The 27,757-nt window shown below is 44.0% G+C and overlaps 1 protein-coding gene across 5 annotated transcripts in view; it reads right to left on the reverse strand.

Annotated features, from left to right (window-relative positions):
• The window catches only part of LOC121289457 (mucolipin-2-like), a 63,327-nt gene that overhangs the window by 13,433 nt on the left and 22,137 nt on the right, over positions 1 to 27,757 (reverse strand). For all 5 annotated transcript variants that reach the window (XM_041208965.1, XM_041208967.1, XM_041208964.1 and 2 more), the window contains exons 3-11: positions 26,688 to 26,861; positions 21,838 to 21,991; positions 18,712 to 18,793; positions 18,448 to 18,544; positions 16,218 to 16,317; positions 8,560 to 8,672; positions 6,105 to 6,254; positions 3,314 to 3,415; positions 2,399 to 2,521 (exon numbers count right to left, since the gene is read on the reverse strand). In XM_041208965.1, coding sequence (XP_041064899.1) covers positions 2,399 to 2,521; positions 3,314 to 3,415; positions 6,105 to 6,254; positions 8,560 to 8,672; positions 16,218 to 16,317; positions 18,448 to 18,544; positions 18,712 to 18,793; positions 21,838 to 21,991; positions 26,688 to 26,861 — 1,095 coding nt within the window. The remainder of the gene's footprint in view (positions 1 to 2,398; positions 2,522 to 3,313; positions 3,416 to 6,104; positions 6,255 to 8,559; positions 8,673 to 16,217; positions 16,318 to 18,447; positions 18,545 to 18,711; positions 18,794 to 21,837; positions 21,992 to 26,687; positions 26,862 to 27,757) is intronic.

Consider the following 27,757-nt stretch of genomic DNA (forward strand, 5'->3'; position numbering starts at 1 on the left):
AAAGAGATGCTCCTTTTTCCCCACTTTCTTTGAACATTTTTTGTTAACTGGTCATGAAAATATTGGAGATGGGAAAAAAAACTGTTGTTTGACTGAGAGCCAGGAATCATCCAGCGGGATAACAGCGAGGATGAATGTGTCAAGTGACTAATATCAGGGGTGGGACAGTTGGAAGGCATGAGATGGATCCACCAGGAACACAAAAGATGGCAACCCAACCCAAGGATGTGAAAGGCACAATATCAATGCAAGATTTTCTCCTCCAAAGACCATCCTTAAATGCAAAGCAACAACAATGTTATGATGAAAAGTCATCAACCTGAAACATTAATTCTTTTTTTTTCATTTATTCATGGGATGTGGGTGTCATTGGCTGGGCCAGCATTTATTGCCCATCTTTAATTACCCCTTGAGAAGGTGATGGTGAGCTGCCTTCTTGAACCGCTGCAGTCCATGTGATGTAGGTACACCCACAGCGCTGTTAGGGAGGGAGTTCCAGGATTTTGACCCAGCGATAGTGAAGGAACGGTGATATATTTCCAAGTCAGGATGGTGAGTGACTTGGAGGGGAACTTCCAGGTGATGGTGTTCCCATGTGTCTGTTTCTCTCCACAGTTGCGATCTGACTGTTGGTATTTCCAGCATTTTCTGTTTTTATTTCAGATATCCAGCATCTGCAATATTTGATTTTTGTGAAGTTTATTTTATATTCACACTAAGTGATAAAGAGTTCAGGATTTAACAGCCTGAGGGATATCCTGCCTCACCACCAATAGAGTCAGCAGCCCCGCAGCAATTTAATACTCTGAGGGGTGTTAATTGTTCGGGGGCAGGACTTCTGCCCCTCACAGAGAAGTCCTGCCTCAGAGAGCTGCCGGCCGATCTGATTGATCAGCAGCTCTGTGGCCCCAGCAGCACCACTGGGAGCTGTGGCCAATGCTGGGACTGCAGGTCTTCCCACGAGTCTAATTGCCAAAGTCAGGATGGGGTTGAGTGCATGGGGTATTGCGGCAGGGGCAAGCGGGGAAGCCTTGGGTGGCAGGTTTAATTGGAAAGACGAAGGGGGAGAGGTCACTCAGGGGAGGGAGGCAGACTTTGGGAGGGACTGGTCAGGAAAGGGGGCCAGTGATGAAGGAGCCACACCCTCCCACTCCCATCAACTTTCCCATCCGAGGCCCAAACAGGTCTACCTGCCGGGCCTCTCCCCTAACCTTGTAGCTAATCTCTCCCCCATCCCTGAAACAATTCTGGTAAATCTCCTCCACACCCTCTCAAAGACCCTCACATCCTCCCTAAAGTGTGGTGACCAGAATCGGATGCAATACTCTAGTTGTGACCTAACCAGAGCTTTATAAAGGTTCAGCATAACTGCCCTGCTTTTACACACAATATCTGAATGGCAACATCATTCTACAAACTGTAAAATAAGCACCATAATGTTTTTCTTAATGTTACTATTTTCCACTAATTATTGGAAAACCAGTTGCTGCTCAACTCCAGGCCTCACTTCCTGTAACAATACTGACCTCTACTGGACAGAATGATACAGTACAGAAAGAGGCCGTTCAGCCCATTATATCTGTCTTTGAAAGAGCTATGCAATCGAATACATTCCTTCTCTTTCCCCATAGTTCTGCAAATATTTCCCATTTCATGTATTTATCCAGATTTTATTACTGAATCCATTGCCTTTTTGGCACCGCTTTCCAAATCACAACAGCTTACTGCATAAAAAGAGATTTTTAAAAATTCATTCATAGGATGTGGATGTCACTGGCTGGGCCAGCATTTATTGCCCATCCCTAATTGCCCTTGAGAAGGTGGTGGTGAGCTGCCTTCTTGTACCACTGCAGTCCACGTGGTGTAGGTACACCCACAGTGCAGTTAGGGAGGGAGTTCCAGGATTTTGACCCAGCGACAGTGAAGGAACGGCGATATATTTCCAAGTCAGGATGGTGAGTGACTTGGAGGGGAACTTCCAGGTGGTGGTGTTCCCATCTATCTGCTGCCCTTGTCCTTCTAGACGGTAGTGGTCGTGGATTTGGAAGGTACTCATCTTCTTCACAGGTTCTTTTTCCAATTACCTTAAATCTGTGTCTTATCAACCCTCCTGCCTGTGTAAACAATTCTTCTTATTTACCCTATCGAAACCCCTCATGATTTTGAACACCTTTATCGAGTCTCCCTTCAACCTTCCTTGCTTTGAGGAGGAACTATCTCTAGTCTCTCCACTCAAGCAGGTGGCCTAGTAGATAATATCTATCGCTTTGCCAATGTACTGTGACAAGGAAATGAAAGCAGAACATTCTGGAAAAAAGTAGCAGCCCTCTCAGCCTCTGAAAGAGAACAGCAGGGCAGATTTTCTATTGAACAGGTTTTTAATGTCAGTAGTGATTACCTTTGAGTGATACGGTCCGAGCACAATCCACCCACAGAACATATAGCCCAGGTATATCATGCCAGCACAGCAACAAAAGCGTAGCACTTTTGGAAAAGCTCCTCGCATTGTTAAAATGAGCACCTGTGAACAGGGTAAAGCAGCATTAAACCGAGGATTCATTCCACCACAAGATGGAAATTTCAGGCAAGTCATCGGGGTTGAGTTTCTGCCAGTAATATTGGCACAATTTGGGCATTATTGACTGAAACGACGCAAACAATTTCAAGCGTGAGTTAGGCCCAAAGCTACTTACGCTCATGATTACCACTACCTTTTCCCCTGATTCAATACACAATTCCCTGACCACAAAACTCACCGCTCCCCAGGTTGAAATTTCAACATTTCACCGAATGCACCGGGTGCAAGAGGACTCTTCAAATTACGCCCATTATCCAAGGTGTACAGGCACCAGTCGGCACTTTTTAAAGTGGCTTTTCATATAAATAAAAATATTTAAATTATTAAGGAATTGACTGGTGTACACCTGGAAAACTATGAAATGTTTGAGTATGATTTATTAATAAAGTCATTTCAGTGATTTTAAATCAGGTCATTCACAGGTTGAGGAATGGACAAACTTATTAAAAATGCTTATTTTTGGTGATAATCTCATTGTCGGCTGGGTTAATAAAACTGCACCAGGTTCCCACTCTTCAATAAGTCAAGGGATACATTTTGAAGGAAGCAAGGAAACTCTTCTGTCCTCTTATGCTGCCCAATTGCACTGGTTGGTGGGAGATTTTACATTTGTGATTATGGTAACTAATTTTAATGTAAACTTGAAGCCTAACTGAACCAGCTCAATTTCGAGCATGTTCTGGGCACGTTTTCCCAATCGGAAGTTCTACCACATTATTCTGCTGTGATACTTACATTGTATTTCTGAAAATATCCCAGGTACCTGATTACCCCAACCCAGGAGAAAAGGGTAGAGGTGCCAAGGAAAATACTACAAACATCATATGTCGTGAGGTTCTGAAATCAAAAACAAGGATTAATTATACATCTTAGAACATAAGCAACTGAACTGGGTAGAAGAGCCAAGCTATCTAGGGCTGAACAAGTAATTAAAAACAGCCCCCGTAAGAGTACAAAATAACTAAAAGCATTGACAAAGCACTGGGATTTATTTCTATGTGCATAGAATTCAAAACTGGTGAATTTATGTTAAAACTTGTATAGGATACTGGTCAGCATGAATTTACAATACTCTACACAGTTCTGGCCAGAAGGCATTTGAGAAGGTGCCACATCAAAGATTATTCTGGAAAATAAAAGCTCATGGTATAGGTGATCACATATTGGCATGAGAAGGAAGCAGAGAGTTGGCATAAATGGGTTTTTTTCTGATTGGCAGGATGTGATGAGTGGTGTGCCATAGGGATCAGTGCTGGGACCTCAAACTTTTTACAATTTATATAAATGACTTGGATGAAGGGACTGAAAGTATGGTTGTGAAATTGCTGACGACACAAAGGTAGGTAGGAAAGTAAATTGTGAATTGCCATAAGGAGGCTACAAAGGGGCATAGGCAGGTTAAGTGAGTGGGTAAAGATCTGGCTAATGGAGCATAATGTGGGCAAATGTGAAATTGCCCATTTTGGCAGGAAGAATAAAAAAAGAAGCATATTATCTAAATGGTGAGAGATTGCAGAGCTCTGAGATACAGAGGGATCTGGGTGTCCTAGTGCATGAATCACAAAAGGTTAGTTTGCAAGTACAGCAGGTAATTAGGAAAGCTAATAGAATGTCATCATTTATTGTGAGGGGATTTAAATACAAAAATAGGGAGATTATGCCTCAATTGTACAGGGCATTGGTGAGACCACATTTGGAGTATTGTGCACGGTATTAGATTCTTCCTTAAGTAAGGAGAGCAAGTGCATTGGAAGCAGTACAGTGAAGGTTTACCAGACTAATACCAGGAATGGGCGGGTTGTCTTATGAGTAAAGGTTGGACAGGTTAGGCTTGTATCCGCTGGAGTTAAGAAGAGTAAGAGGTGACTTGATTGAAACATATAAGATCCTGAGACGTCTTGACACGGTGGATGTGGAGAGGATGTTCCCTCTTGTGGGAGAATCTAGAACTAGGGGGTCACTGTTTAAAAATAAGCGGTCACCCAGTTAAGACAGAGATGAGGAGAATTTTTTTTCCTCTCAGAGGGTCATGAGTCTATGGAACTCTCTTCCTCAAAAGGAGGTGGAAGCAGAATCTTTGAATATTTTTATGGCAGAGCTAGATAACCTTTCGCCCGCTTGCTAATCAAGAATTTATCAGGGGTAGACAGAAATATGGAGTTGAGGTTACATTCAGATCAGCCGTGATTTTGTTGGATGGCGAAGCAGGTTCGTGGACCATTGACTCACTCCTGCTCCTAATTCATATGTTTGTATGTCTGTCCATATGATCTCCATAGCGCACAGGATATGGAAGCAATAGTAAACTATGGCTCAGTTGCTAGCACTCTCCCCCCACCGAATCACAAGGTTCTGAGTTCAGGTCCCATCCCAAGGCTCGAACATAACAATCAAGGCTGTTGCCCCACTGATGTGGTTCTGAGGGAGTGCTGCAGTGTCAAACGTGCTCTCTTTTTGATGCGATGTTAAACCAAGGCCCCATCTGCCTGCTCAGTTGCATTTTTGTAATGCATTCACGGGATGTGGGTGTCACTGGCCAGGCCAGCATTTATTGCCCATCCCTAATTGCCCCTTGAGAAGGTGGCGGTGAACTGCTTTCTTGAACCGCTGCAGTCTATGTGGTGTAGGTACACCCACAGTGCTGTTAGGGAGGGAGTTCCAGGATTCCGACCTGGCGACAGTGAAATAACGGCCGATATATTTCCAAGTCAGGATGGTGAGTGAATTGGAACTTCCAAGTGTGGTGTTCCCATGTGTCTGCTGCTCTTGCCTTTCTAGGTGGTAGCAGTCATAAGTTTGGAAGGTGCTGTCAAAGGAGCCTTGGTGAGTTCCTGCAGTGCATCGTGTAGATGGTACACACACTGCTGCTACTGTGCGTCGGTGGTGGAGGGAGTGAATGTTTATGGATGGGGTGCCAATCAAGCAAGCTGCTGTATCCTAGATGGTGTCGAACTTCTTGAGTGTTGTGGGATACTCATCCAGACAAGTGGAGAGTATTCCATCACACTCCTGACTTGTGCCTTTTGTATGTAAAAGATCCCATGTGCTCTTTCAAAGAAGCACAGGGGAGTTATTCCCATTGTCCTGGCCAATATTTATCCCTCAATCAGCATCACAAAAACACGGTCATTATCACATTGCTGTTTGTGGGAGCTTTCTGTGCACAAATTGGCTGCTGGATTCCCTACAAGTGCTGCTCATAATATGCAAAGTACAGACTGTTTTCAACCAGCCTGCACTTGCAATCCCAAAGCAAGATGTCTACTGTTAGATGTGATTCAAAGATTGGGCAGCAAGATAACGTTCAAATTCAGCCCTCACGTTCAAACAGTGGGCAAGTTGAACGTCGCTGTATTCTCTCTAAAAAATAACTAAATTAAGTTGGTTTTTATGTGTGTGTGTGTGGCCCACAACTGATTTTGTCTATGTGTGAATGGACCGTGATAAGAGAAAGGTTCCCCACTCCTGGTCTAAGGAATGACACCACAGGGAAACTGTACAAAGTAAGACATTATTCCCATCCTACCTTTGATGTTATTTCCATTTTCAAGACAGAACCAGTGATAGTCATCAGGTCACTGATGATGATCAGGATGTACCAGCCATTCAAAAACTCTAAATGGTCAGACAAACACACACTCTTACTGTATCTCTTCAGAAAGAAAGTGATAAATCTCTGCAACAATAAAAAACAAAACTTACTGTCAAACCTCATCGGCTTATTTTTCACATCACAACATCTTCCATTTATCAAGTGTCTTCTGCACAGTAAAACCACCACGCCCTCTTCGACAGGAACGATTATCAGACTTGGCATTGAGCTTTTGGTCTTCTGACCTAATATCTCCTGATGGGTCTCAGCGACAAACCTTGTTCACCAAGGCCCCTGTCAAATGCTTCGGGAAGGTTTACAACATCAAAGGGTGCTAGATGTTCACAACTCCCTTCCACAAACGGCGATTGGTGACAGATCAATTAATCGTTTTAAAACCGAGATTGATAGACTTTTTTTTAGCCAGGAGTATTAAAGGATTTGGGGGCAAAGTGGTTGGGGTCGCATATCAACCATGATTTCACTGAATGGTGGGACAGGCCTGAAGGGGCTGAATGGCCGCCTCCTGTTCCTACGTTCATAAAGGCATTACATAAATGCAGATTGGTGTTGTTGATGATGCTCTGTAAATGCAGGTTATTATTCTTAAAGGTGCTATATAAATGCAGGTTATTATTCGTAAAGGTGCCATATAAATGCAGGTTATTATTCATAAAGTTGCTTTTTAAATGCAGGTTATTATTTGTAAAGGTGCTATATAAATGCAGGTTGTTATTTTTAAAGGTGCCATATAAATGCAGGTTGTTATTTTTAAAGGTGCCATATAAATGCAGGTTGTTATTTTTAAAGGTGCCACATAAATGCAGGTTGTTATTTTTAAAGGTGCCATATAAATGCAGGTTGTTATTTTTAAAGGTGCTATATAAATGCGGGTTGTTGCAGATGAAAAATAATATAAAACATATGTTTAAATATTTTTATTTGTCCCATTCGAAATCTCCAGAGTTGTCTGTTTAGAGATGATTTTTCCTTTGGTTCTAGTCTGTTACACAGCCTGGGCAGCTCAATCACTACATATAGGGACTCCTAATCACAGGGTCATTTCAAGTCCCACATTGGGTAATGGATTTTGGGGGAGATGAGGGTGTAGTGGTATTGTCACTGGACTAGTAACCCAGAGGCCTAGGCTAATGCTCTGGGGACATGGGTTCAAATCCCACCATGGCAGCTGGTGGAATTTAAATTCAATTAATAAAATCTGGAATAAAAAGCTAGTATCAGTAATGGTGACTGTGAGACTATCATTGATTGTTGGGAAAACCCATCTAGTTCACTAATGGCCATTAGGGAAGGAAATCTGACATCCTTACCTGGTCTGGCTGACATGTGACTCCAGACCCACAGCAATGGCCCAGCAATCCACTCAGTTCAAAGGCAATTAGGGATAGGCAACAAATGCTGGCCTTGCCAGCAACTCCCCCCCATCCCATTAAAGAAAAACAAGTACCAACACTTTTTAAAATTTGCTTCCTAGGTTCTGCTCTTCCATTTGGGGAGCAGCAACATGTGAAGAGCTAGTGAGGGCAGCGATGCTTTCGCATGCTATCCAATCTAGTCAGGGCAACTAAGTCTTCCACGTCCTGGAAGAGGTCAAGATAAATACAAGGAATATAACTGGCACAAACCCCAACATATCCCTACTACATGTGGCTATGTGGGTAGCTCTCTCCCACTCCAGAAGCCAGAGCGCAAAACTCCAGACAGACACACCCACTGCAGAAGCGAGGGGGTGCTGCACTGTTTGAGGTGCTGTCTTTGAGATGAGATATCAAACTGAGGCCCCGTCCACCCTCTCTGACAGACAGGAAAGATCCTACTGTGAAGAGGATCAGGGCAGTTATCCCCTGTGCCCTGCCTGACATTTATCCCTCTAAGTCACTAAAACTGATTAGCAGAATCTCTCGGTTTGTGGGAGTTTACTGTGTGCAAATTGGCTGCTCCATTTCCTACATTATAACAGTGGGGAAAACGCCAAACGTTTGGGCTGTCTTGAGGTCATTAAAGGTTCTGGTTGGCGTGGGGAAGTGAGCGTTTGCCGGTGAGCCTCCCAGCACAGATCTGGTGCTGAAGTGGCTCTGACAGAGCTTGCTCAGAGATTCTTGCTGCCAATTGGCTGATCTTTGCTTTGTCAGATCTGCAGGTCAAAGGGCGGAATCAAAATGCGTTTAAAACCGGTCGGGGGGGTTTCAGACATGACTCCTGCAATCATTTCATTCTACAGTCAAATCTGTTTTGAGATTGAAGAGTTTGAAACCAAACATTAAAGTGACGCATTACAGAGCGGACTTGTTGGAACCTATCCATCAAGTGAAATTTTCAATGCAGAGAGCAGCTGGTAGATGCAGATGATAGATAGATAGATAGATACCTTGTGTAGGTTCAGGCCAAGGATAATAGAACGGGTGCAAAGGACAAGTGACATCAAACAGATCAGCACGACACAGGCATCAAAGATCAGGATGTAGTATGTGTTCTTTGAAACTGGAAAGATAAAGCAATATAATTGGCTCAACAAACAATACTTATGTTCTGAGATTATATAATACAAGGATTGATGTGCTAATTTCATCCTTCACTGTGTACAGTACTCAAGCCTGAAGGATGTCATGGTTATGGTGCTAGACCAGCAGCCTAGAGGCTGAGTCCAAAGCCCAGCATGGTGAGACAGAGTGCCCACTTAGCAAGGAAACTCATTGGACTCACTCATGTTCTTCAGGACTGGGGACCTGAACACTGCATTGGTCTGCCCTACACTCTCCAATTCCAATCCACTCTTTATGTCCTCCTATGGGATGTCAGTCAATGACAGCCATGGTTCAATGGATAACCTCGAGTTAGAAGGTTGTCAATGGATAGCACTCTTTCCTCGAGTTAAAAGGTTGTGGGTTCAAATCCCACTCCAGGATTTGACCATAAATCTGCAGGCCGATATGTCCTGTGCAGTAGCGAGGGAGTGCTGCACTGTTAGAGGTGTCATCTTTCACATGAAATGTTGAAGGTCCTGTCTGTTCTTTCAGCAGATGCAAAAGATCCTGTGGTACTACTTTGAACAAGAGTGGGGTAGTTCCCCCTGGTGCCCTGGCCAATATTTACCCTTCAAGTTAACATACAAACAAGGAGTAGGCCCTTGAGCCTGCTCTGCCACTTAATAAGATCATGGCTGATCTGATAGTAACCTGAAATCTGCATCCCTGATAACCTATCACCCCCTTGCTTACCAAGAATCTATCCACTTCTGCCTTAAAAATATTCAAAGACTCTGCTTCCACCGCCTTTTGAGGAAGAGAGTTCCAACGACTCACGACCCTCTGAGAGAAAAAATTTCACCTCATCTCCATTTTAAGTGAGCAACCCCTTATTTTTTACAAGTGACCCCTGGTTCTATATTCTCCCACAAGAGGAAACTTCCTCTCCACATTCTCCCCTCAGGATCTTATATGTTTCAATCAAGTCGCCTCTTACTCTTCTAAACTCCAGCGGATACAAGCCTAACCTTTCCAACCTTTCCACATAAGACAACCCGCCCTTATCAGGTATTGGTCTGGTTAACCTTCTCTGAACTGTTTCTAACACATTTACATCCCTCCTTAAATAAGGTGGCCAATGCTGTACACAGTGCTCCAGATGTGGTCTCACAAGTGTCCTGTACAAATTAAGCATAACCTCCCTACTTTTGTATTCAATTCCCCTCGCAATAAATGATAACATTCTATTAACTTTCCTAATTAACTGCTGTACCTGCACACTAACCTTTTGTGATTCATGCACTACAACACCCAGATCCCTCTACACTTCAGAGCTCTGCAATCTCTCACCATTTAGATAATATGCCTCTCTTTTATTTTTCCTGCCAAAATGGACAATTTCACATCTGTCCACAATATTCTCCATTTGCCAGATATTTGCCCACTCAGTTAACCTATCTACATCTTTTTGTAGCTTCCTTATGTCCTCTTCACAACTTACTTTCCTGCCTATCTTTGTGTCATCAGCAAATTTGGAAACCATCCCTTCAATCCCTTCACCCAAGTCATTTATATAAATTGACAGTTGAGGTCCCAGCGCTGATCCCTGTGGCACACCACTTGTTATATCTTGCCAACCTGAAAAAGACCCTTTAATGCCTACTCTCTGCTTCCTATTAGCCAGCCAATCTTCTATCCATGTCAATATGTTACCCACTATACCATGAGCTTTTATTTTCTGCAATAATCTTTGATGTGGCACTTTATCAAATGCCTCCTGGAAATTTAAGTATAGTACATCCACTGGTTCACCTTTATCCACAGCACAGGTTACTTCCTCAAAGAGATTGAATAGGTTGGTAAAACACGATTTCCCTTTCACAAAACCATGTTGACTCTGCCTGATTGTCTTGAACTTATTCAATGGCACTGCCAAAGCTTCTTTAATAATAACTTTGAACATTTTCCCTACAACAGGCGTTAAGTTAACTGGCCGGTAGATTCTTGCTTTCTTTCTCTTTCCCTTTTTGTATGATGGAGTTACATTTGCTATCTTCCAATCTAATCTAGGGGGTTTCAGAAAATTAAAACTAATGCATCAACTATCTCATGAGCCACTTCTTTTAAGACCCTAGGATGAAGACCATCAGCCCGCAGCTCCAACAATTTACTCAGTACCACTTCTCTGCTGATTGTAATTTTCCTGAGTTCTTCCCTCTCTTCCATTTCCTGATCCAAAACTGCTTCTGGGATGTTACTTGTATCCTTTAGAGTGAAGACTGATGCAAAATACCTGTTCAATTCATCTGCCATTTCATTGTTTTCCATTATCAATCCTCCAGACTCACTTTCTATAGGACCAACACTCATTTGGTTAACTCGTTTCTTTTTAAAATATTTATAGAAACTCTTACGTTCTGTTTTTATATTTCTGGCTAGCTTCCTCTCCTACTCTAATCTTTCCCTCCTTATTAATCTTTTAGTCATCAATCACATTGCTAAAACAGATCAGCTCATCATTATCACACTGCTTTAGTGGGATCTTGCTGTGTGCAAATTGGCTGCCGCATTTCTCACATTACAACAGTGACAGCACTTCTAAAAGTGCTTGCCTGCCTAGAAAGCATTTTGGGGTGTTCGACAGTCATGGAAAGTGCTATATAAATGCAGCTTTTTCATGGCAATCAACCCGGCACTACCATCCACATCCTGAGCGCAAGAGACAAAGGTTAGGGCAATACCAGCCTCACAGGAATGAGACAAGTATTGTTAGACATTTTGGAACCGTAATCTTATCTAAGTAGCACAGCTCTGGCGGTTTTTATACCAAGGTACCTTGACGGTACCACCAAGGGCCTGAACTCTTATGTCTTTGTTGCTAGCTTCTAAATGACCTTCTAATGGATTCAAGAGGGAGGGGTAGCAAAACATGTAAAGGGGCTGGAGGTTGAGAGTCTTCACACAATAACCACTGAACTGGCCTATAACCCAATACAAAATGTCTCTTAATGGATCCTGGGAACATAGGAACAGGAGGAGGCCATTCAGCCCATCAAGACTGCCCTGTGATTCAATGGGTTTGCAGCTGATCTGAATCCTAAATCCAATTACCCACCTTAGTTTCTGTAACCCTCAAATGCCTTTCACTAAAAAAAATGTATTGTTCTCAGTTTTGCAATTTTCACATGACTCCCAACCTCAACAGCTTTTTTGGGGAGAGGGTTCCAGATTTCCACTACCCTTAGTGTGAAGAAAGTTCTTCCTGAGAAACCATTGACCTCGACACCTTACAAGAGCAACAGACACACGGGAACACCACCACCTGGAAGTTCCCCTCCAAGCCACCCACCATCCTGACTTGGAAATATATCGCCGTTCCTTCACTGTCACTGGGTCAAAATCCTGGAACTCCCTTCCTAACAGCACTGTGGGTGTACCTACACCACATGGACTGCAGCGGTTCAAGAAGGCAGCTCACCATCACCTTCTCAAGGGCAATTAAGGATGGGCAATAAATGCTGGCCCAGCCAGCGAAGCCCACATTCCCGTGAATAAACAATATAAAAAAATAACTGGACCTACCACTCGTTAGTTCTTGGGTAGGATTTCAGTATAATTGCAAAATTATTCAAAGAAATCTACACTAGTCCTGTGTCCCACTCTCTCCCTTGGCTCTGTGTCTTCATAGAAGCATAGAAAGGTTTGCAGTACAATAGGTAGCCATTCGGCCTATTGTGTCTGTGCCAGTCGAAGAGCTATCCGGTCTAATCTCACCCTCCAGCTGTTGGTCTGTAGTCCTGGAGGTTACAGAACTTCGTGTTTTTTTTAAATGTTATGAGGGTTTCTGCCTCTCCCACCCTTTCAGGCAGCACGCTCCCAATCCCCCCCACCCTCTGGGTGAAAAAGTTTCCCCTCAACTCCCCCCTAATCCTTCCACTGATTGCTTGACATTTATGCTCCCTGGTTATTGACGTCTCTGCCAAGGGAACCAGATCCTTCCTGTCCACTCTATCCAGCCACCCCCAAAATTTAATACACATCAATTAAATCTCCCCTCAGCCTCTCGCCATTGCCGGCCACCCTCTTCTGGACCTTCTCTGGCACCTTCCAGAATGTGGTGACCTGAAATGCACCCCAAACATTGATCTGATTTTACTCTTCTAAGATGCAGTGGTGTTTGATACAGAGTATTTCCACGTTGTTAACCATACATTAGATCACTCACTTCTGAGAGTAATCACATTGTGCAATGTTTCCTAAGTCTCTCTTATATTAATTTTGCTGTCCTTTGACAGGAATATTCCAGGGCCGGGTTTCTCAGCAGGGTCCATAGTTAGTTTCAAGGGGGAGGCTTCAGTCAAACTAAAACTGGTGATTAATATCCATGATCAACCTTGGAACAATGCTGCCATCGAGTGGCGCTCCTGAGAATTGCAGCTGTAAAGATCTCTGAGCCCCAGCCTCTGGTTTATTCATTTTAGTCCCCAAACATTCTTCACCCTGAACTACACATTTATACAAACATAAGAACATTGGGAGCAGGAGTAGGCAGTTCGGTCCCTCGAGCCTGCTTCACCATTCAAGAAGATCGTGGCTGATCTGATTGTGGTCTCAACTCCACATTCCGCCTACCCACCCACCCTGATAACCTTTGACTCCCTTTTTAGTCAAGAATCGAGCTCCTTCTGCCTTAAAAATGTTCATTGGCTCTGCCTCCACCACTCTCCGGGGAAGAGTGTTCCAAAGATTTACTACCCTCAGAGAGAAAATTTCTCCTCATCTCTGCCTTAAATGGGGGACCCCTTATTTTTAAAACGTGTCGCTTAGTTCTAGACTTTCCCACAAGGGGAAACATGCATGTTTCAATAAGATCACCTCTCATTCTTCTAAACTCCAGTGGATACAGGCCCACGCTGTCCAACCTTCCCTCATGAGATAACCCCTTCCCCCATCCCCGGGATCAGTTGAGTGAACATTCTCTGAACCGCCTCTAATGCAATTATATTCTTTCACAGTTCTCCAGACTTGGGCTCACTAATGCGCTGTACAACTGTAACAAAATATCCTTACATTTATATTCCACTCCCCTTGCAATAAGCACCCACATTCCATTTCCTTCCTAATCACTTGCTGCACCTGCAGACTAACTTTTTGTGATTCATGTACCAGGACACCCAGATCCCTCTGTACCTCAGAGTTCTGCAATCTCTCTCTCCATTTAAATAATTTGCTGCTTTTCTATTCTTCCTGCCAAAGTGGACAAGTTCATATTTCCCCACATTATACTCCATCTGTCAAATTTTTTTGCAAACTCATTTAATCTATCTACATCCCTTTGCAGACACCTTTATGTCCTCTTCGCAATTTACTTTCCTACCTAGCTTTGTGTCATCAGCAAATTTAGCTCCCCTACATACGGTCCCTTCTTCCAAGTCATTGGTACAGATTGTAAACAGTTGAGGCCCCAGCACTGATCCCTGTGGCGCTCCTACTGAAAATGACCCATTTAGCTGAACTCCCTGTGAGCGAAAAGCCCATTCCCTTTAGGGAAGGAAATCTGTTGTCCTTACCTGGGTCTGGCCTACATGTGATTCCAGACCCACAGCAATGTTGACGCTCAAGTGCCCTCTGAAATGGCCTGGCAAACCACTCAGTTTGAGGGCAATTAGGGACGGGCAACAAATGCTGGGCTCGTCAGTGACACCCACAATCCCAAGAAAAGATTTTTTTTTTAAAAAGCGAACACAATGTTTCCTATCTTTTGACAATAGAGGATATTGGTGAGGTACTTGCCTCTTGTTCAAAATCTGCAGTTGCCAGCCAGGCCTCAGTTTGCCATGCGCCTGTACGGAAGCGGGCAGGGAGTGGGTAGGGCAGAGGCCTGTGTAATTCGTGTCCGGCCTTTTTGGGCTCCGCCTATTGCCAAATTTGGTCGGGCGTATTCCAGGAGGTATAGTCACATGACTCACCCCCAAGCTCCCACCCGTTTGTAACTAAACCGCCCAGGTTCCTCAGCAGGACATACCCTATTGGCCAGGGCCTCATATTTTCCAGGGACTCAGATTTTCACACCCATCTGACTCTAGGCCGACCCCCACCAGGGGCCAAAAACCCTCCCCAATTTATTTTTTTTGAAAATAAATAAAAGCGACCAAAGAGAACGTACAAAAAAAAAATCTCTTTTAATGTCCCGAGCAATTCTTCCCCAGGGTTGCTGAAGCGGGAATGGCACAGGGGTGGAGAATGGATCCTCCTTCAGATTCGGGTAAGGTGAACAAGGAGAAGCAGATTAACCAGTCACTCAGGGTCAGGCGATTATTGTGTTTCCCAATGTTATACCTGATACTTTCTGTCTCGACTGGAAAACATTCACAGCAGAGCATTGGGATTTTACAGTCCCGGGCTGACTAAAATCCCTTTCACACAACTGTTCAATCTTCTGAATAGAATGAACATTGGAACAAGAGCCTCCAACCTCAGCAAGACCTTTGAATCGTTACTGAATGTAACGTCGTACTGAGGACAGCTCATTAAACAGAATGGGAAGATGTTGACGGAGATTAAAGCAAGAGTTCAAACCCCTCAGATCCTTCTAGAAACTGTGACAGTTGAGGACACCAACAGACTCAATTAGAGTCAGGCACTGTGATGTCGGAGCAGGATGGCGGAGAACAAATGAGAGGTCAATGGCTGCAGTACGTCAGGGTAAAGAAATAAACACAGGGTAGTGATATGAAGTCTGTCCCTGAGCTGCAGGCTCTGTTGATCTGAATGTGCAATGCATGAGTGGAGATTGATAGAGCCAAGGGTTACCGACCCCTTTGTGTCTGAGTACCCCACTGGAGTTTGCCCAGTGTCTCAAAACCGTCTCCCTGTACAGGGAATGGAGTTGATTCTTGAAGGTTCAATCTCCAGGTAATGCCTCCAACGACCGTCCTCCCAGCTCTCAGAAGTCCCTCTTCAGAACAGCAGAAACTTAGCAGTTAAGTCAGTCATTAGCCAACTGGTGCATTTTCCATGGGCAACAATCAGAGTCTACTTGCCAACCAATCAGCACTCTCTTCTCATGAAGTATAAATTGTTGTTTGTTCTCTTTATATTTGGCATTTTTGCAAATGTCCTGATGAGTACAAGGCATAAAAGTTCCACATCTCTTTTTTTCAGTGATTAAGACTCTCCTCACGGATAACACTCCCTGCTCCAACCAGCCCACCTGGCAAAGCCACATCCATTCCAATAACCTTCTGATGTGCTGCAGAGAGTGTCCCTGGAGGACTGTTTGGATAGGTCATAAACCTTCACATCGTGCATCGCATTGAACCTGTGCCCTACTCTTGGATAACTGATTTGTCAAAACATGGCTTCCAACAAAAAGCAGGTCACTCCAATACAATTTTGCATAAGTATTCCCAAAGACATTGTGCCCGGAATGGATCCAAGTGATTAGAAGTTATTTGCCTTATCTTTGTCTAAGTTTGGAGTATTTGACACAGCTCACGTTTTATATAAAGGTCACAATCACCATAAGTTTAGATTCTGTGAAAGAAGCTAACTTACTTACGGGAGCCAGAAATCACCCAATCTTTACATTCCCTGCTTGTTGTCTCGCTCTCCAAACTTATCTTGATGATTCCACTGTGAGCTGCATTGTCAAAGGTGATCTGCGATTGGAATAGAATAAGCTATTATTAGACATTAGTCGCAATGATTTCAGAACATCCCTTCTGAGAAATCCTCATCTCTCAACCACCTCTCATCGCTAAGTGCATCGGGTGCACAGTCAAGGAAGCATTGAAGGTGGAAAGGTAAATCTTTCCCATTGTATTATTATAGGCCCTTTGTGTCCCATCCATTTGTGCGAAGTAGATGCAGTAAAACCCACCAAATATTTATCTATCCACTTCCCTCTTAGCGGTGACATAAACGTGTTGCCTTGGACGAGGAATCCAGCGATCCAGAGTAAAGCTCTGGAGACCCGGGTTCAAAGGCCACCAGGGCAGATGGTGGCATTTGAATTCAATAAAAAACCTGTAATTAAAAGTCTAATGGAACCATTGTCAATTGTCGTAAAAACCCATCTGGTTCACCATTGTCCTTTAGGGAAGGAAATCTGCCATCCTTACCAGGTCTGGCCTACTTGTGACTCCTGATCCACAGCAACGTGGTTGACTTTTAAATGCCCTCTGAAAAAGGGTAATTAGGGATGGGCAATAAATGTTGGCCCAGCAAGCGATGCCCACATCCCATGAACGAATAAAAACAATTTGAAAAATCCCACCATCTCCAATATTCAACCCCTGTCGAATGTTCTCCAGATTTCGCCTCCTCCTCTCAGGCCCCAGATTCACCAGAACAGGAACCAGTGTTTTCTAGGGGGACAAATGGGGGGATGGGGGGGACAGGTGAGAAGGGGAAAGTGGGGGGGGGACAGGTGAGAAGGGGAAAGTGGGGGGGACAGGTGAGAAGGGGAAAGTGGGGGGGGTTAAGGGGGAAAGAGGAGTGTGAGAGGAGTGAGTGGGAAAGTGTGGAGGATGAGAGGGGTGGGGAGGGAACCAATACAGAGGGGTGATATGGATGAGGCGATATGGGGGGGTTAAGGCAGGGGGCGTGAGTGGGGAGCAAGCGGGAGCAGGAGGAGGTGAATGAGAGGGTGAACCAAAGGGAGGAGTCAGAGCAGGGAGGTTGAGAGGAGCGGGTGGGCAAGATGGAAGGTGAGAGGGAGAAATCTGTGGAATCTTTTTTCTTTTATTCATTCATAGGATGTGAGCTTTGCTGGCTGGGCCAGCATTTATTGCCCTTCCCTAGTTGCCCTTGAGAAGGTGGTGGTGAGCTGCCTTCTTGAACCGCTGCAGTCCATGTGGTGTAGGTACACCCACAGTGCTGTTAGGGAGGGAGTTTCAGGACTTGGACTCAGCAACAGTGAAGGAACGGTGAGATATTTCCAAGACAGGGTGGTGAGTGGATGGAGGGGAACTTCCAGACGGTGGTGGGAATCTGCTGCCCTTGTCCTCTAGATGGAGTGGTCGTGGGTTTGGAATGTGCTGTCTAAGGATCCTTGGTGAATTCTTGCAGTGCATCTTGTAGATGGTACACACACTGCTGTCACTGTGCGTCAGTGGTGGAGAGAGTGAATATTGAAGATGGTGGATGGGGTAATCATTTGGTAATTGTTACTGACTGCCAATCAATCTCTCTGTCCCACAAGGGGAACAATTCTAAGCATAGAGTCTCATTCCTTAAGGTTGTGAATTGTTTCAGGAGATTTTACAAATGTTAAATTTTAAATGTTCAACTTTTTAATTCTTACTTTTTCCATTTTTTCCTCTCTTTCTTTGTCCAATCTTGCCCTCATTTTATTTCTCCTTCCGTACGTGGTTTGATAGTTAATTCACCCACTCTCATTTAGACTTCCTTCTCATTTCATCCTCTGTTTCCCAAACCTTTATTCTCATGGATTTAGGAGATTAAATCTTGGTCCCATCAATCATCAAGGTCCCAGGTGTCATGTTTGCCTTATCGTGCTCTTATCAGCTCCTGAATTTTGTGAGAAAGCTTTTTAAAAGCTAAACATGCAAATTGCATTTTAAATCAGGGCAGGTTGCCAAAAACTTCACCCCAGACAATTCAGCTCCCGTGTGTTCGGACCATCGAAAAGGAGATTTGTCCATTTTTGGTCTCACTAATCGCCATTTCTTTTTCTAATATTCACCCGCTCAAATCTACAGCTGGGTCATCACTTCTTTACATCTCAATCCTACAAGACAGGCAGTGAAAGGAGGTGAGTCACTCACAGTAATCCTAAACTCATAGCAGTCCGGCAACTCATTGTTGTGAATGGTTTGTAGATCAATCCCCTTTAGTTTAAAGGAGATTTCCAGGAGTATTAACCTTAATAAAAATAAAGGAAAAAAATAATGCAGTACTAAAACGTGACATAGAGATAAACATCTCACACACATGCACACACACCGACAGGTACAGATGGAGTTGGGCATTACATATACTTCTGTGAATCTGTGCGGATTCAGACACAGGGTACATTATATGTACATTACCTGTAAAATTCCAGGTCAAAAAATGATGAATTGTTCACTTTCCATTCTTTTGGGCTGTCACTTGGTTCTATATTTATGCAATCTGTCGGTAAACAAATTATTAATTACAATTCATCATTGAATAAAAACGTGCATTAATTTTTCTCAAGGACAGGCAAAAACCATCAACTATTCCTGACTCCTTTCAATCAAAATGATCTAATCCCTGTTTCAACACAAGTGGTCAAATTAACGATTGAAATGATGTCAGATAAACAAATACAAGGTCCCAGGGAGCTGCTGAGAAATTTTGGCTTGCTCACAAGCTGAAATATATTTATCCCTATTCAGTGACAGTAAATTCCCACCCTTTGCAGCAGTTATGTTCTTGCAAAACCTCGCAAATAGCAAACTTGCGAACAATCAACATGCTTTTCCACGGGGCTCAATTAGATTGGCTCCAGCCATAAGAGGGCAGGACTGGTTTGAGTAGGTGACCCTGCAGCAAATTGCGGGGCAGTACCTGTATCCAACAGGCGGGGGAGCCTCTGAGCAATATGACACTGAAGATTTCAAAATGAACAAAGCCATTATTGCAGCGAGATGTGGACATTTGCATCGAACGTTAATGGCGTTACCATCACTAAATCCCCCACCTGTCAACATCCTGTGGATTACCGTTGACCAGAAACTGAACTGGACTAGCCATATAAATACTGTGGCTACAAGAGCAGGTCAGAGGCTGGGAATCCTGGGGCAAGTAACTCACCTCCTGACTCCCCAAAGCCTGTCCACCATCTACAAGGCACAAGTCAGGAGTGTGATGGAATACTCCCCACTTGCCTGGAGGAGTGCAGCTCCCACAACACTCAAGAAGCTTGACACCGTCGAGGACAAAGCAGCCCCGCTTGATCGGCACCACATCCACAAACATTCACTCCCTCCACCACTGACGCACAGTAGCAGCAGTGTGTGTACTATCCACAAGATACACTACAGGAATTCACCAAGGCTCCTTAGACAACACCTTCAAAACCCACGACCACTACCATCTAGAAGGACGAGGGCAGCAGACACATGGGAACACCACCACCTGGAAGTTCCCCTCCAAGTCACTCACCATCCTGACTTGGAAATATATCGCCGTTCCTTCACTGTCGCTGGGTCAAAATCCTGGAACTCCCTCCCTAACAGCACTGTGGGTGTACCTACACCACATGGACTGCAGCGGTTCAAGAAGGCAGCTCACCACCACCTTCTCAAGGGCAACTAGAGATGGGCAATAAATGTTGACCCAGCCAGCGAAGCCCACATCCCGTGAATGAATTTTTAAAAACACAATTTGACACCGAGCCACATGAGGCAATATTGGGATAGGTGATCAAAAGCTTGGCCAAAAGGATCTGTTTTACTGGAAGAGAGAGACAGAGAGAAAGAGGGCGAAAGACACACAGAGAGGTTTTAGGGTGTGAATTCTAGAGCTTAGTTCCCAGGCAGCTGAAGACATGGCTGTCAATGGTGGAGCGATTATAATCGGGGATGCTCAAGAGGCCAAAATTTGGAGGAGCGCAGAGATGTTGTAGAATTCTAGGTTTGGAAGAGATTACAGAGATAGGGAGGAGGCATGGTGCATTAGAGGGGTTTGAAACCAAGGATAAGAATTTTCTGATCAAGGTTTTGTCAAGCCAATTATGACACGAACAAATCAGTTTATCTACTGCAGTAACTATTAATGCCTTTCAACTGTTGCATCATTTGCGTGATCAATAACTGTGGAGCCAATATTATATTTTTTTAAAGTCTAACGTTAAATTATCAAGCTGCCCACTATGAAATCTGAATGGTCTTACTCCAACTTAGTTACATGCCGAGCTCTCAGAAAGCACAACAACTCTGCATTTTCCCCAGAGTGTTATCGTTTGTTATCATTTATAGTACAAAACGCCGGCTGGCATTTTCTGGTGTGGTGGGTCCCATCATGGTGGGTGTGGCCAGGGTGGGTGTGGCCAGGGTGGGTGTGGCCATGATGACTGTGGCAAGCCTTTCAAACTTCCATGACCTGACCGGAAGATCCCGCCAGTGGGAGGGGCTGGAAAATTCTGGCCACCTTCTGATAACGTTTCGCTGGAATTTTTTTTTGTGTCACTGTTTTGCCCATGTCTAATTGCTTCTGAGGGCAGTCGCTACATCGCCGAGCATCACATATAGGCCAGACCAAGTAAGGATGGCAGATTTCCTTCCCTAAAGGACATTAGTGAACCAGATGGGTTTTTAGGACAATCAATAATAATTCTGTGGTCACCATTACTAGTGACTAGCTTTGTATTCCAGATTTATTTTTTTAAATGAATTGAATTTAAATTCCACCAGCTGCTGTGGTGGGATTTGAACCCATGAACCCAGAGCCTGGGCCTCTAGATTACTAATTCAGTGACAATACAACCACATTTTTCTTGCTCATGTGTGAATGGTGAATATTGCTGCATGCACAGTCACACAACAGGTCAAGGTTCTATATTTCTCATCCTGTCCATGGCCACAGATAACGAGTGGCATTAAAAACCCTGACTCTTTTTAGGAAAACTCTTTCACCTGACCTCAGGAGCAGGGAGTTTACCATGTGACAATCACAGTGTCACTTGTTACATGAACCACAGCTCTGGCGCCACAATCCATCTCAATCCGTTGTAAAATGCATCAATAAAAAAGGGGACGGGGTGGAAGGGAGACACCAGTCAGGAGAGACTGGGCCGTGTTGGGTGGAAAACCCCATTCACCATGGTTTCCATGCAAGTCGGATAGTGCTGCACTGTCAGAGGTGCTGTCTTTCAGAAGAGACATCAAACAGAGGCCCCATCTGCCCTCTCAGGTGGGTGAAAAAGTTCCCATGACACCCTTTCAAAGATGAGCAGGCAAGTTAACCCCAGTGTTCTGGTCGACATTTACCCTCAATCAACACCACAAAACAAACGATACGGTCATTTTCACATTGCTGTTTGTGGGAGCTTGCTGTGCGCAACGAGGCCACTGTGTTTCCTACATTACAACAGTGGCCACACTTCATTGGCTGTAAATGCTTTAGCACATCCTGAGATTGTGAAAGGTGCTTTAAAATTACAAGTCTCTCTTTTTAATTCTCTCTCTTACCTGTTTCAACTGTTGGATTGACTGCCATGATGTCGCTCGAGATTACAGGCATGGTTTTCATATACAGCTGCTTACAGATTTGCAAAGATGTCTTGTTATATTCATTTGAATCATAACCATAATTCCCGACTGTCACACTCTGTAAGTGCAAGTACTTGGAGGGAAAGAACACAGAATTAAATATTTATAGGGAACAGTGTAGCACAAAATATTAAAAACCAGAATACAACATCCTCCATACTCTACTTCTCCCAGTAAGACATGCAAAATGACCATTCAAACTTGCCCCCCTGTTGAGTGTCAGCAGGTCATTCCATGCAGGTGGTATTGTTAGTGAAGGGTTCATCAAATGGGATTTTACTGGCTTCTCTATACATTAATTTCTCATAACTTTTCAAGTGAGGCTGATCTCATGAACCCCTTAGATAAAGCAGGAGAGGCCTGTACAGTGGCCAATAATTATAGCATTATATTATCATAGAATGGTCACAGCACAGGTGGAGGCCATTTGGCCTTTTTCTTTGTAGATTTATGGGCTCTGGACGTCGCTGGCTGGACCAGTATTTATTGCCCATCCCTAATTGCCCCTTGAGAAGGTGGTGGTGAGCTGCCTTCTTGAACCGCTGCAGTCCATGTGGTGTAGGTACACCCACAGTGCTGTTAGGAAGGGAGCTCCAGGATTTTGACCCAGCAACAGTGAAGGAAAGGCGATATATTTCCAAGTCAGGATGGTGAGTGACTTGGAGGGGAACTTCCAGGTGGCGGTGTTTCCATGTATCTGCTGCCCTTGTCCTTCTAGGTGTCGAGGTCGTGGGTTTGGAAGGTGCTGTCTAAGGAGCCTTGATGAGTTCCTGCAGTGCATCTTTAGATGGTGCCACTCTGCATTGGTAGTGGAGGGAGTGAATGTTTGTGGATGGGGTTCCAATCAAGCGGACTGCTTTGACCTGAATGGTGTCGAGCTTCTTCAGTGTTGTAGGAGGTGCACTCATCCAAGCAAGTGGGGAGTATTCCATCACACTCCTGACTTGTGCCTTGGAGATGGTGGACAGGCTTTGGGGAGTCAGGTGGTGAGTTACTCATTGCAGGATTCCTAGCCTCTGACCTGCTCTTGCAGCCACAGTATTTATATGGCTAATCCAATTCAGTTTCTGGTCAATGGGATCCCCCAGGATGTTGATAGCGGTGGGGGGGGACTGTCGTGTCCCTGTCAGCTTTCACCTAGTCCCACTCCCCAGCCTGTTCCCAGAAGCCCTGCGAATATTTTCTCATTAGATAATTATCCAAATCCCATTTGAAAGCCCCGATCGAATCTGCCTCCACCACGCTCACGGGCGGTGCATTCCAGGTCCAAACTGCTCATAAAAAGGATTTTCCTCATGTCGCCTGTGATTCTTTCGCCAACCCCCTTAAATCGGTGTTCTCTGGTTCTTGGACCTTACACCAATGGGAACAGTTTCTCCCTCTCATAATCTGGCCAGACCCGTCATGCTTTTGAAAACCTCTATCAAATCTCCTCTCGGCCTTCTCTTCTCCAAGGGGAAAGGACTCAGCTTCTCCGATCCCTCCAGGTAAGTGAAGTCTCTCGCTCCTCAAACCATTCCTATGAATCTTTTTCTACAGCCTCTCCAAGCACCTTCACATCCTCCCTGAAGTGCCACACTCAGGATTAGATGCAATGCTCCACATGAGGCTGAACCAGTGCTTTAGAAACGTTCACCGTAAATGCCTTATCTTTTTACTCAACCACCCTATTGATAAAGCCCAGGATGCTTTATGAAGTACTCTCTCAACCCGTCCTGCCGATTTCAATGATTTATGCACTTATATCCCCAGACCCCTTTGCTCCTGCACCCCCTTTAGAATTGTACCCTTTATTTAATATTCCTTTCCTCATTTCTTCCTGCCAAAATGTATCTCTTACTCTTCTCCATATTAAATTACAACTGTCACATGTCGACCCATTCCACCAGCCTGTCTACATCCTCTTGAAGTCTGTCACTATCCTCCTCACAGTTCACAATACATCCACGCTTTGCATCTGTAAATTTTGAAGTTGTACCCTCTATACCCAAGTTTTGGTCATTAATGTAGATCAAGAAAAGCTTAGGTCCTAATACTGAGCCCTGAGGAGCCCCACTATAAACCTTTCGCCAGTCTGGAAAATAACCATTCACCACCATTCTCTGTTTCCTGTCACTCAGCCAACTTTGTATCTATGCTCTCACTGCCCCCTTTTATCCTATGGTCTTCAGCTTTGCTGACAAGTCTGTTATCGGCACATTATCAAATGGCTTTTAGAAGTCCCTTACACCACATCAACAGTATTACCCACATCAACCCTCTCTGTTACCTCATCAAAAAGCTCATTCAAGTTAGTTAAACATAATTTGTCCCTAATAACTTACCAATCTCCTTCAGCAGCATTTTCCAAGCCTAGAAGGACAAGGGCAGCCGATGCATGGGAGCACCACCACCTGCAAGTCACGCACCAGCCTGACATGGAACTATCGGGAGGACTTTTCCCTCTTTGGGTTTGGGCTCAGTGGGGGTGGTCAGGAACCCGACCAACACCCACGATCATGGCCACATCACAATTTCACACTGGCAAGGCCACAGAGCTGCCTCAGGGAGATGAACATTTTTCAAAATAAAAAATAAAGCTTCCTAAAATGCTGTGAAGGATGTTCCCTCGTGTGACTCTGACACATGAGCAGGGACGTGTTATTAATTAAATTTGAAAATTTTTATTTTATTTTTATTTTGCTGTTGGAAACCTCATCCCGCCCGTGGATGAGGTTTCCAAATATAAGTGCAACAGCCACTTGGCCTTTTCGCCTGCCCACCAGCAAAACATTTCTTTTAATTACCTTTTTAATGGCTGCTAATAGGCTTTTTAATTGTTGGCGGGTGCGCTGCCGACTGAAATATCATGCGAGTGCGTGATGATGTCAGGACGCTCGCCCGATGTCATCGCAAGTCATTTTACACTCAATCAGGTCAGGCACGGGCCCACCTGATGAGCTAAAAATTCAGCCCAAATCGCCGTTCCTTCACTGTCACTGGGTCAAATCCTGGAACTCCCTCCTTAACAGCACTGTGGGTGTACCTACACCACATGGACTGCAGCGATTCAAGAAGGCAGCTCACCACCACCTTCTCAAGGGCAATTGGGGAGGGGCAATAAGTGTTGGCCTTGTCAATGACACTCACACCCCATGAAGGAATTTTTTGAAAAATCGAATCCATGCTGGCTTTCTTGCATTAATCTTCATTTGTCCAAGTGAATGTTAATCCTGTTCCAAATTATCATTTCTAAAAGCTTCCCCGTGACCAACATTAAACTGAAAGAGAAACAGAAAATGCTGGAAAAGCTCAGCAGGTCTGACAGCATCTCTGCAGAGAAAAACAGAGTTAATGTTGCAAGTCCGTATGATCCTTCTCAGCTCTGAGGAAGGGTCATACACACTCGAAATATTAACTCTGTTTTTCTCTCCATAGATGGTGTCAGGCCTGCTGAGCATTTCCAGCATTTTCTGTTTCTCTTTCAGATTTCCAGCATCTGCAGTATTTTGCTTTTACCAAGGTTAAACTGTCTGGTCTGTAGTTGATGGTCTTAACATTCCACCCTTTCTTGAACAAAGATGTAACATTTGCAATTCTCCAGTCCTCTGGCACTACCCCTGCATGTAAGGGAGAGGGGAAGATTATGGCCAGACCATCTGCTATTTCCACCCTTTCTTCCCTCGGTATCTTCAGATGCATTTGTTCCAACCCTGGTGACTTATCGACATTAAGTAAAGCCAGTCTTTCTAATAATTTTTCCGTCCATCCAGTGTCTCAACTGCATCCTCTTCCCCCGTGACTTTGGCAGTATTTCTTTCCTTGGTAAAGACAGATGTGAAGTGAAAAGTACCTTATTTGGCTTTGAGAGGTTATGAGGCTGAGAACTTTCTTTTCTTCCTCCGTTACTAGCCCCAAGCATCAACAAGCAGCCTCCAAGATGCTTGGGTTTGCGAAACACTCTTCAATTACAGTGAAGGAAATGCAGTACCAAACACTTAGCAGGCCACAACTTGAGTACTGTGTAGCCACTAGGGACCCATTTACTGCTAAAAACATTACTCTCCTTGAATGTTCAATGCCGGGCAGCTCGTTTTACTTGTGAAGTGCCAATGTCTCGCAGTTGGTCATGCCATTAGGCTGGTGCAGCACCCCAGAACTGAAGATAGGCCCCATTTGGAATGGGCAATTAAATATTTCTAAGCAAGACATCAAGTCCAAAAGTAACTGAGCTTGAAGCATTCACAACCAACAGCTCCAACTGTACACACTCCAATGTGCTTTCTTTGCTAACTGAAGTTTCCCAAGAACAATTAAAGACTGGAACAACCTCGCACAAACCTTGATCTCCAAGCCCTCTAAGGAGTCAGTTAAGGAAAATCTGTTGAGTTTTTTTTTTACATTAATGTGACCACCGACTGCATTCATAGCGCACCTTCTGTGAAAATTCCATAGTGGAAGCTTACAGGGGGAAACCTTACCAAGTACCAAGTCCCTTACTTTGTCAGAAGCATGTATGGATTGTCAGCCTGGCTTTTAACCTGCAATCCCATTCATTCAGTTTGGTTGCCTTATTACATATTTCACAAGAAGCACTGACATTATGACACTGATATTACACACCTCGAGACAGCTTTGTAGGTGCTGCATTGTGTACACTTCAAGAAAAAAATGAAACAAATGCGAAGATGATTGAAAGCAATCATATCTTAAATATTGTTCCATTCTTCCTTTTGGAAAATTTTAAATACATTAAAAAAATGAATCAAAGAGCTGGGTTGGTCAAATACCTGGTTAACAGCATAAGACATGCTATCATAAACTTCCTGCTGAGTATATACAACAAAGCTGTCATCATTCTTATCGGCGTCTTGGTATCTTTTCAGGAAGAGGTGTTTAAAAGCAATGGAATTTTCCTCTTTGAATGATACAACGAGTTGATTGCTCAGACCAAAGAGAATCAGCTGAAAGAGACACAATGACGGTTGTTTAATCAAAGGGCCCTGAAATTCATGGATTTGTCACAAACTGACACTTAACAGACATTCCCCTACACCACATGCTTGTCCTCCCATCTCTCCTTGCCAAGGTTCCATGGCAGTGACGCTTTGTCTGGAGTTATCACTCATGATTTATAGAGATATGTGCTTCGGCTTTGTGAGGTAAAAGTCCAGTTTGGATGGCAACCAACACGCATTTGTAATCTTTATGAATGTAACCTTTAATGTAGCAAAATATCCCCAGTTCACAGGAGCGTTATTCTAGCCCAGCGGATGGTAAGTGCTGAGCTGCTCAAATCCCAGAGGGAAACTTGAAACAGCTGCCAGGACTGTTCTGCCATTTGTATTTTCTTTTGTGATGCATGCCTTGAATTCAGTAGTAATAAGTCCACCGAGTCTTAGAGGGTCTTTACAAAACTAAATTAATTTATTAATAAATGATTTTAAGCACATACAGAGGTCTACAAATTTACAACTATAGTAACTCCTAAATCTCCTCATTAATCTAGCTCCCAGTTACACCTCCATTAAGGCAACAGTAAAACATAGATTTTAACAGACCCAGGCAAAGCACACAATACCCTGGACAGTGATATTTAAAAAGGAATTCTCTTCTGCTGTTCCTGGAGGCAGCCGCATGGTACATAGAGGCTGGAGGCTTTTCACACTTGTTGGATTTTAGAAAGCCTTCTTCCTTACACATAACCTCATCTCCTTTTTAAATGTAAATCATATTGTCCCCACTACTTTTTCCATAATATAAATCTTTCACAGTACTCATACTATCAGTAACATTTGGGAAAAATAAACACACTGTTTGGCTTAGCCTCTGTTGGCTAGGTGTAACACCTTACCATCTC

This window comes from Carcharodon carcharias, chromosome 16, assembly GCF_017639515.1.
Source record: "Carcharodon carcharias isolate sCarCar2 chromosome 16, sCarCar2.pri, whole genome shotgun sequence".
Classification (NCBI taxonomy): domain Eukaryota; kingdom Metazoa; phylum Chordata; class Chondrichthyes; order Lamniformes; family Lamnidae; genus Carcharodon; species Carcharodon carcharias.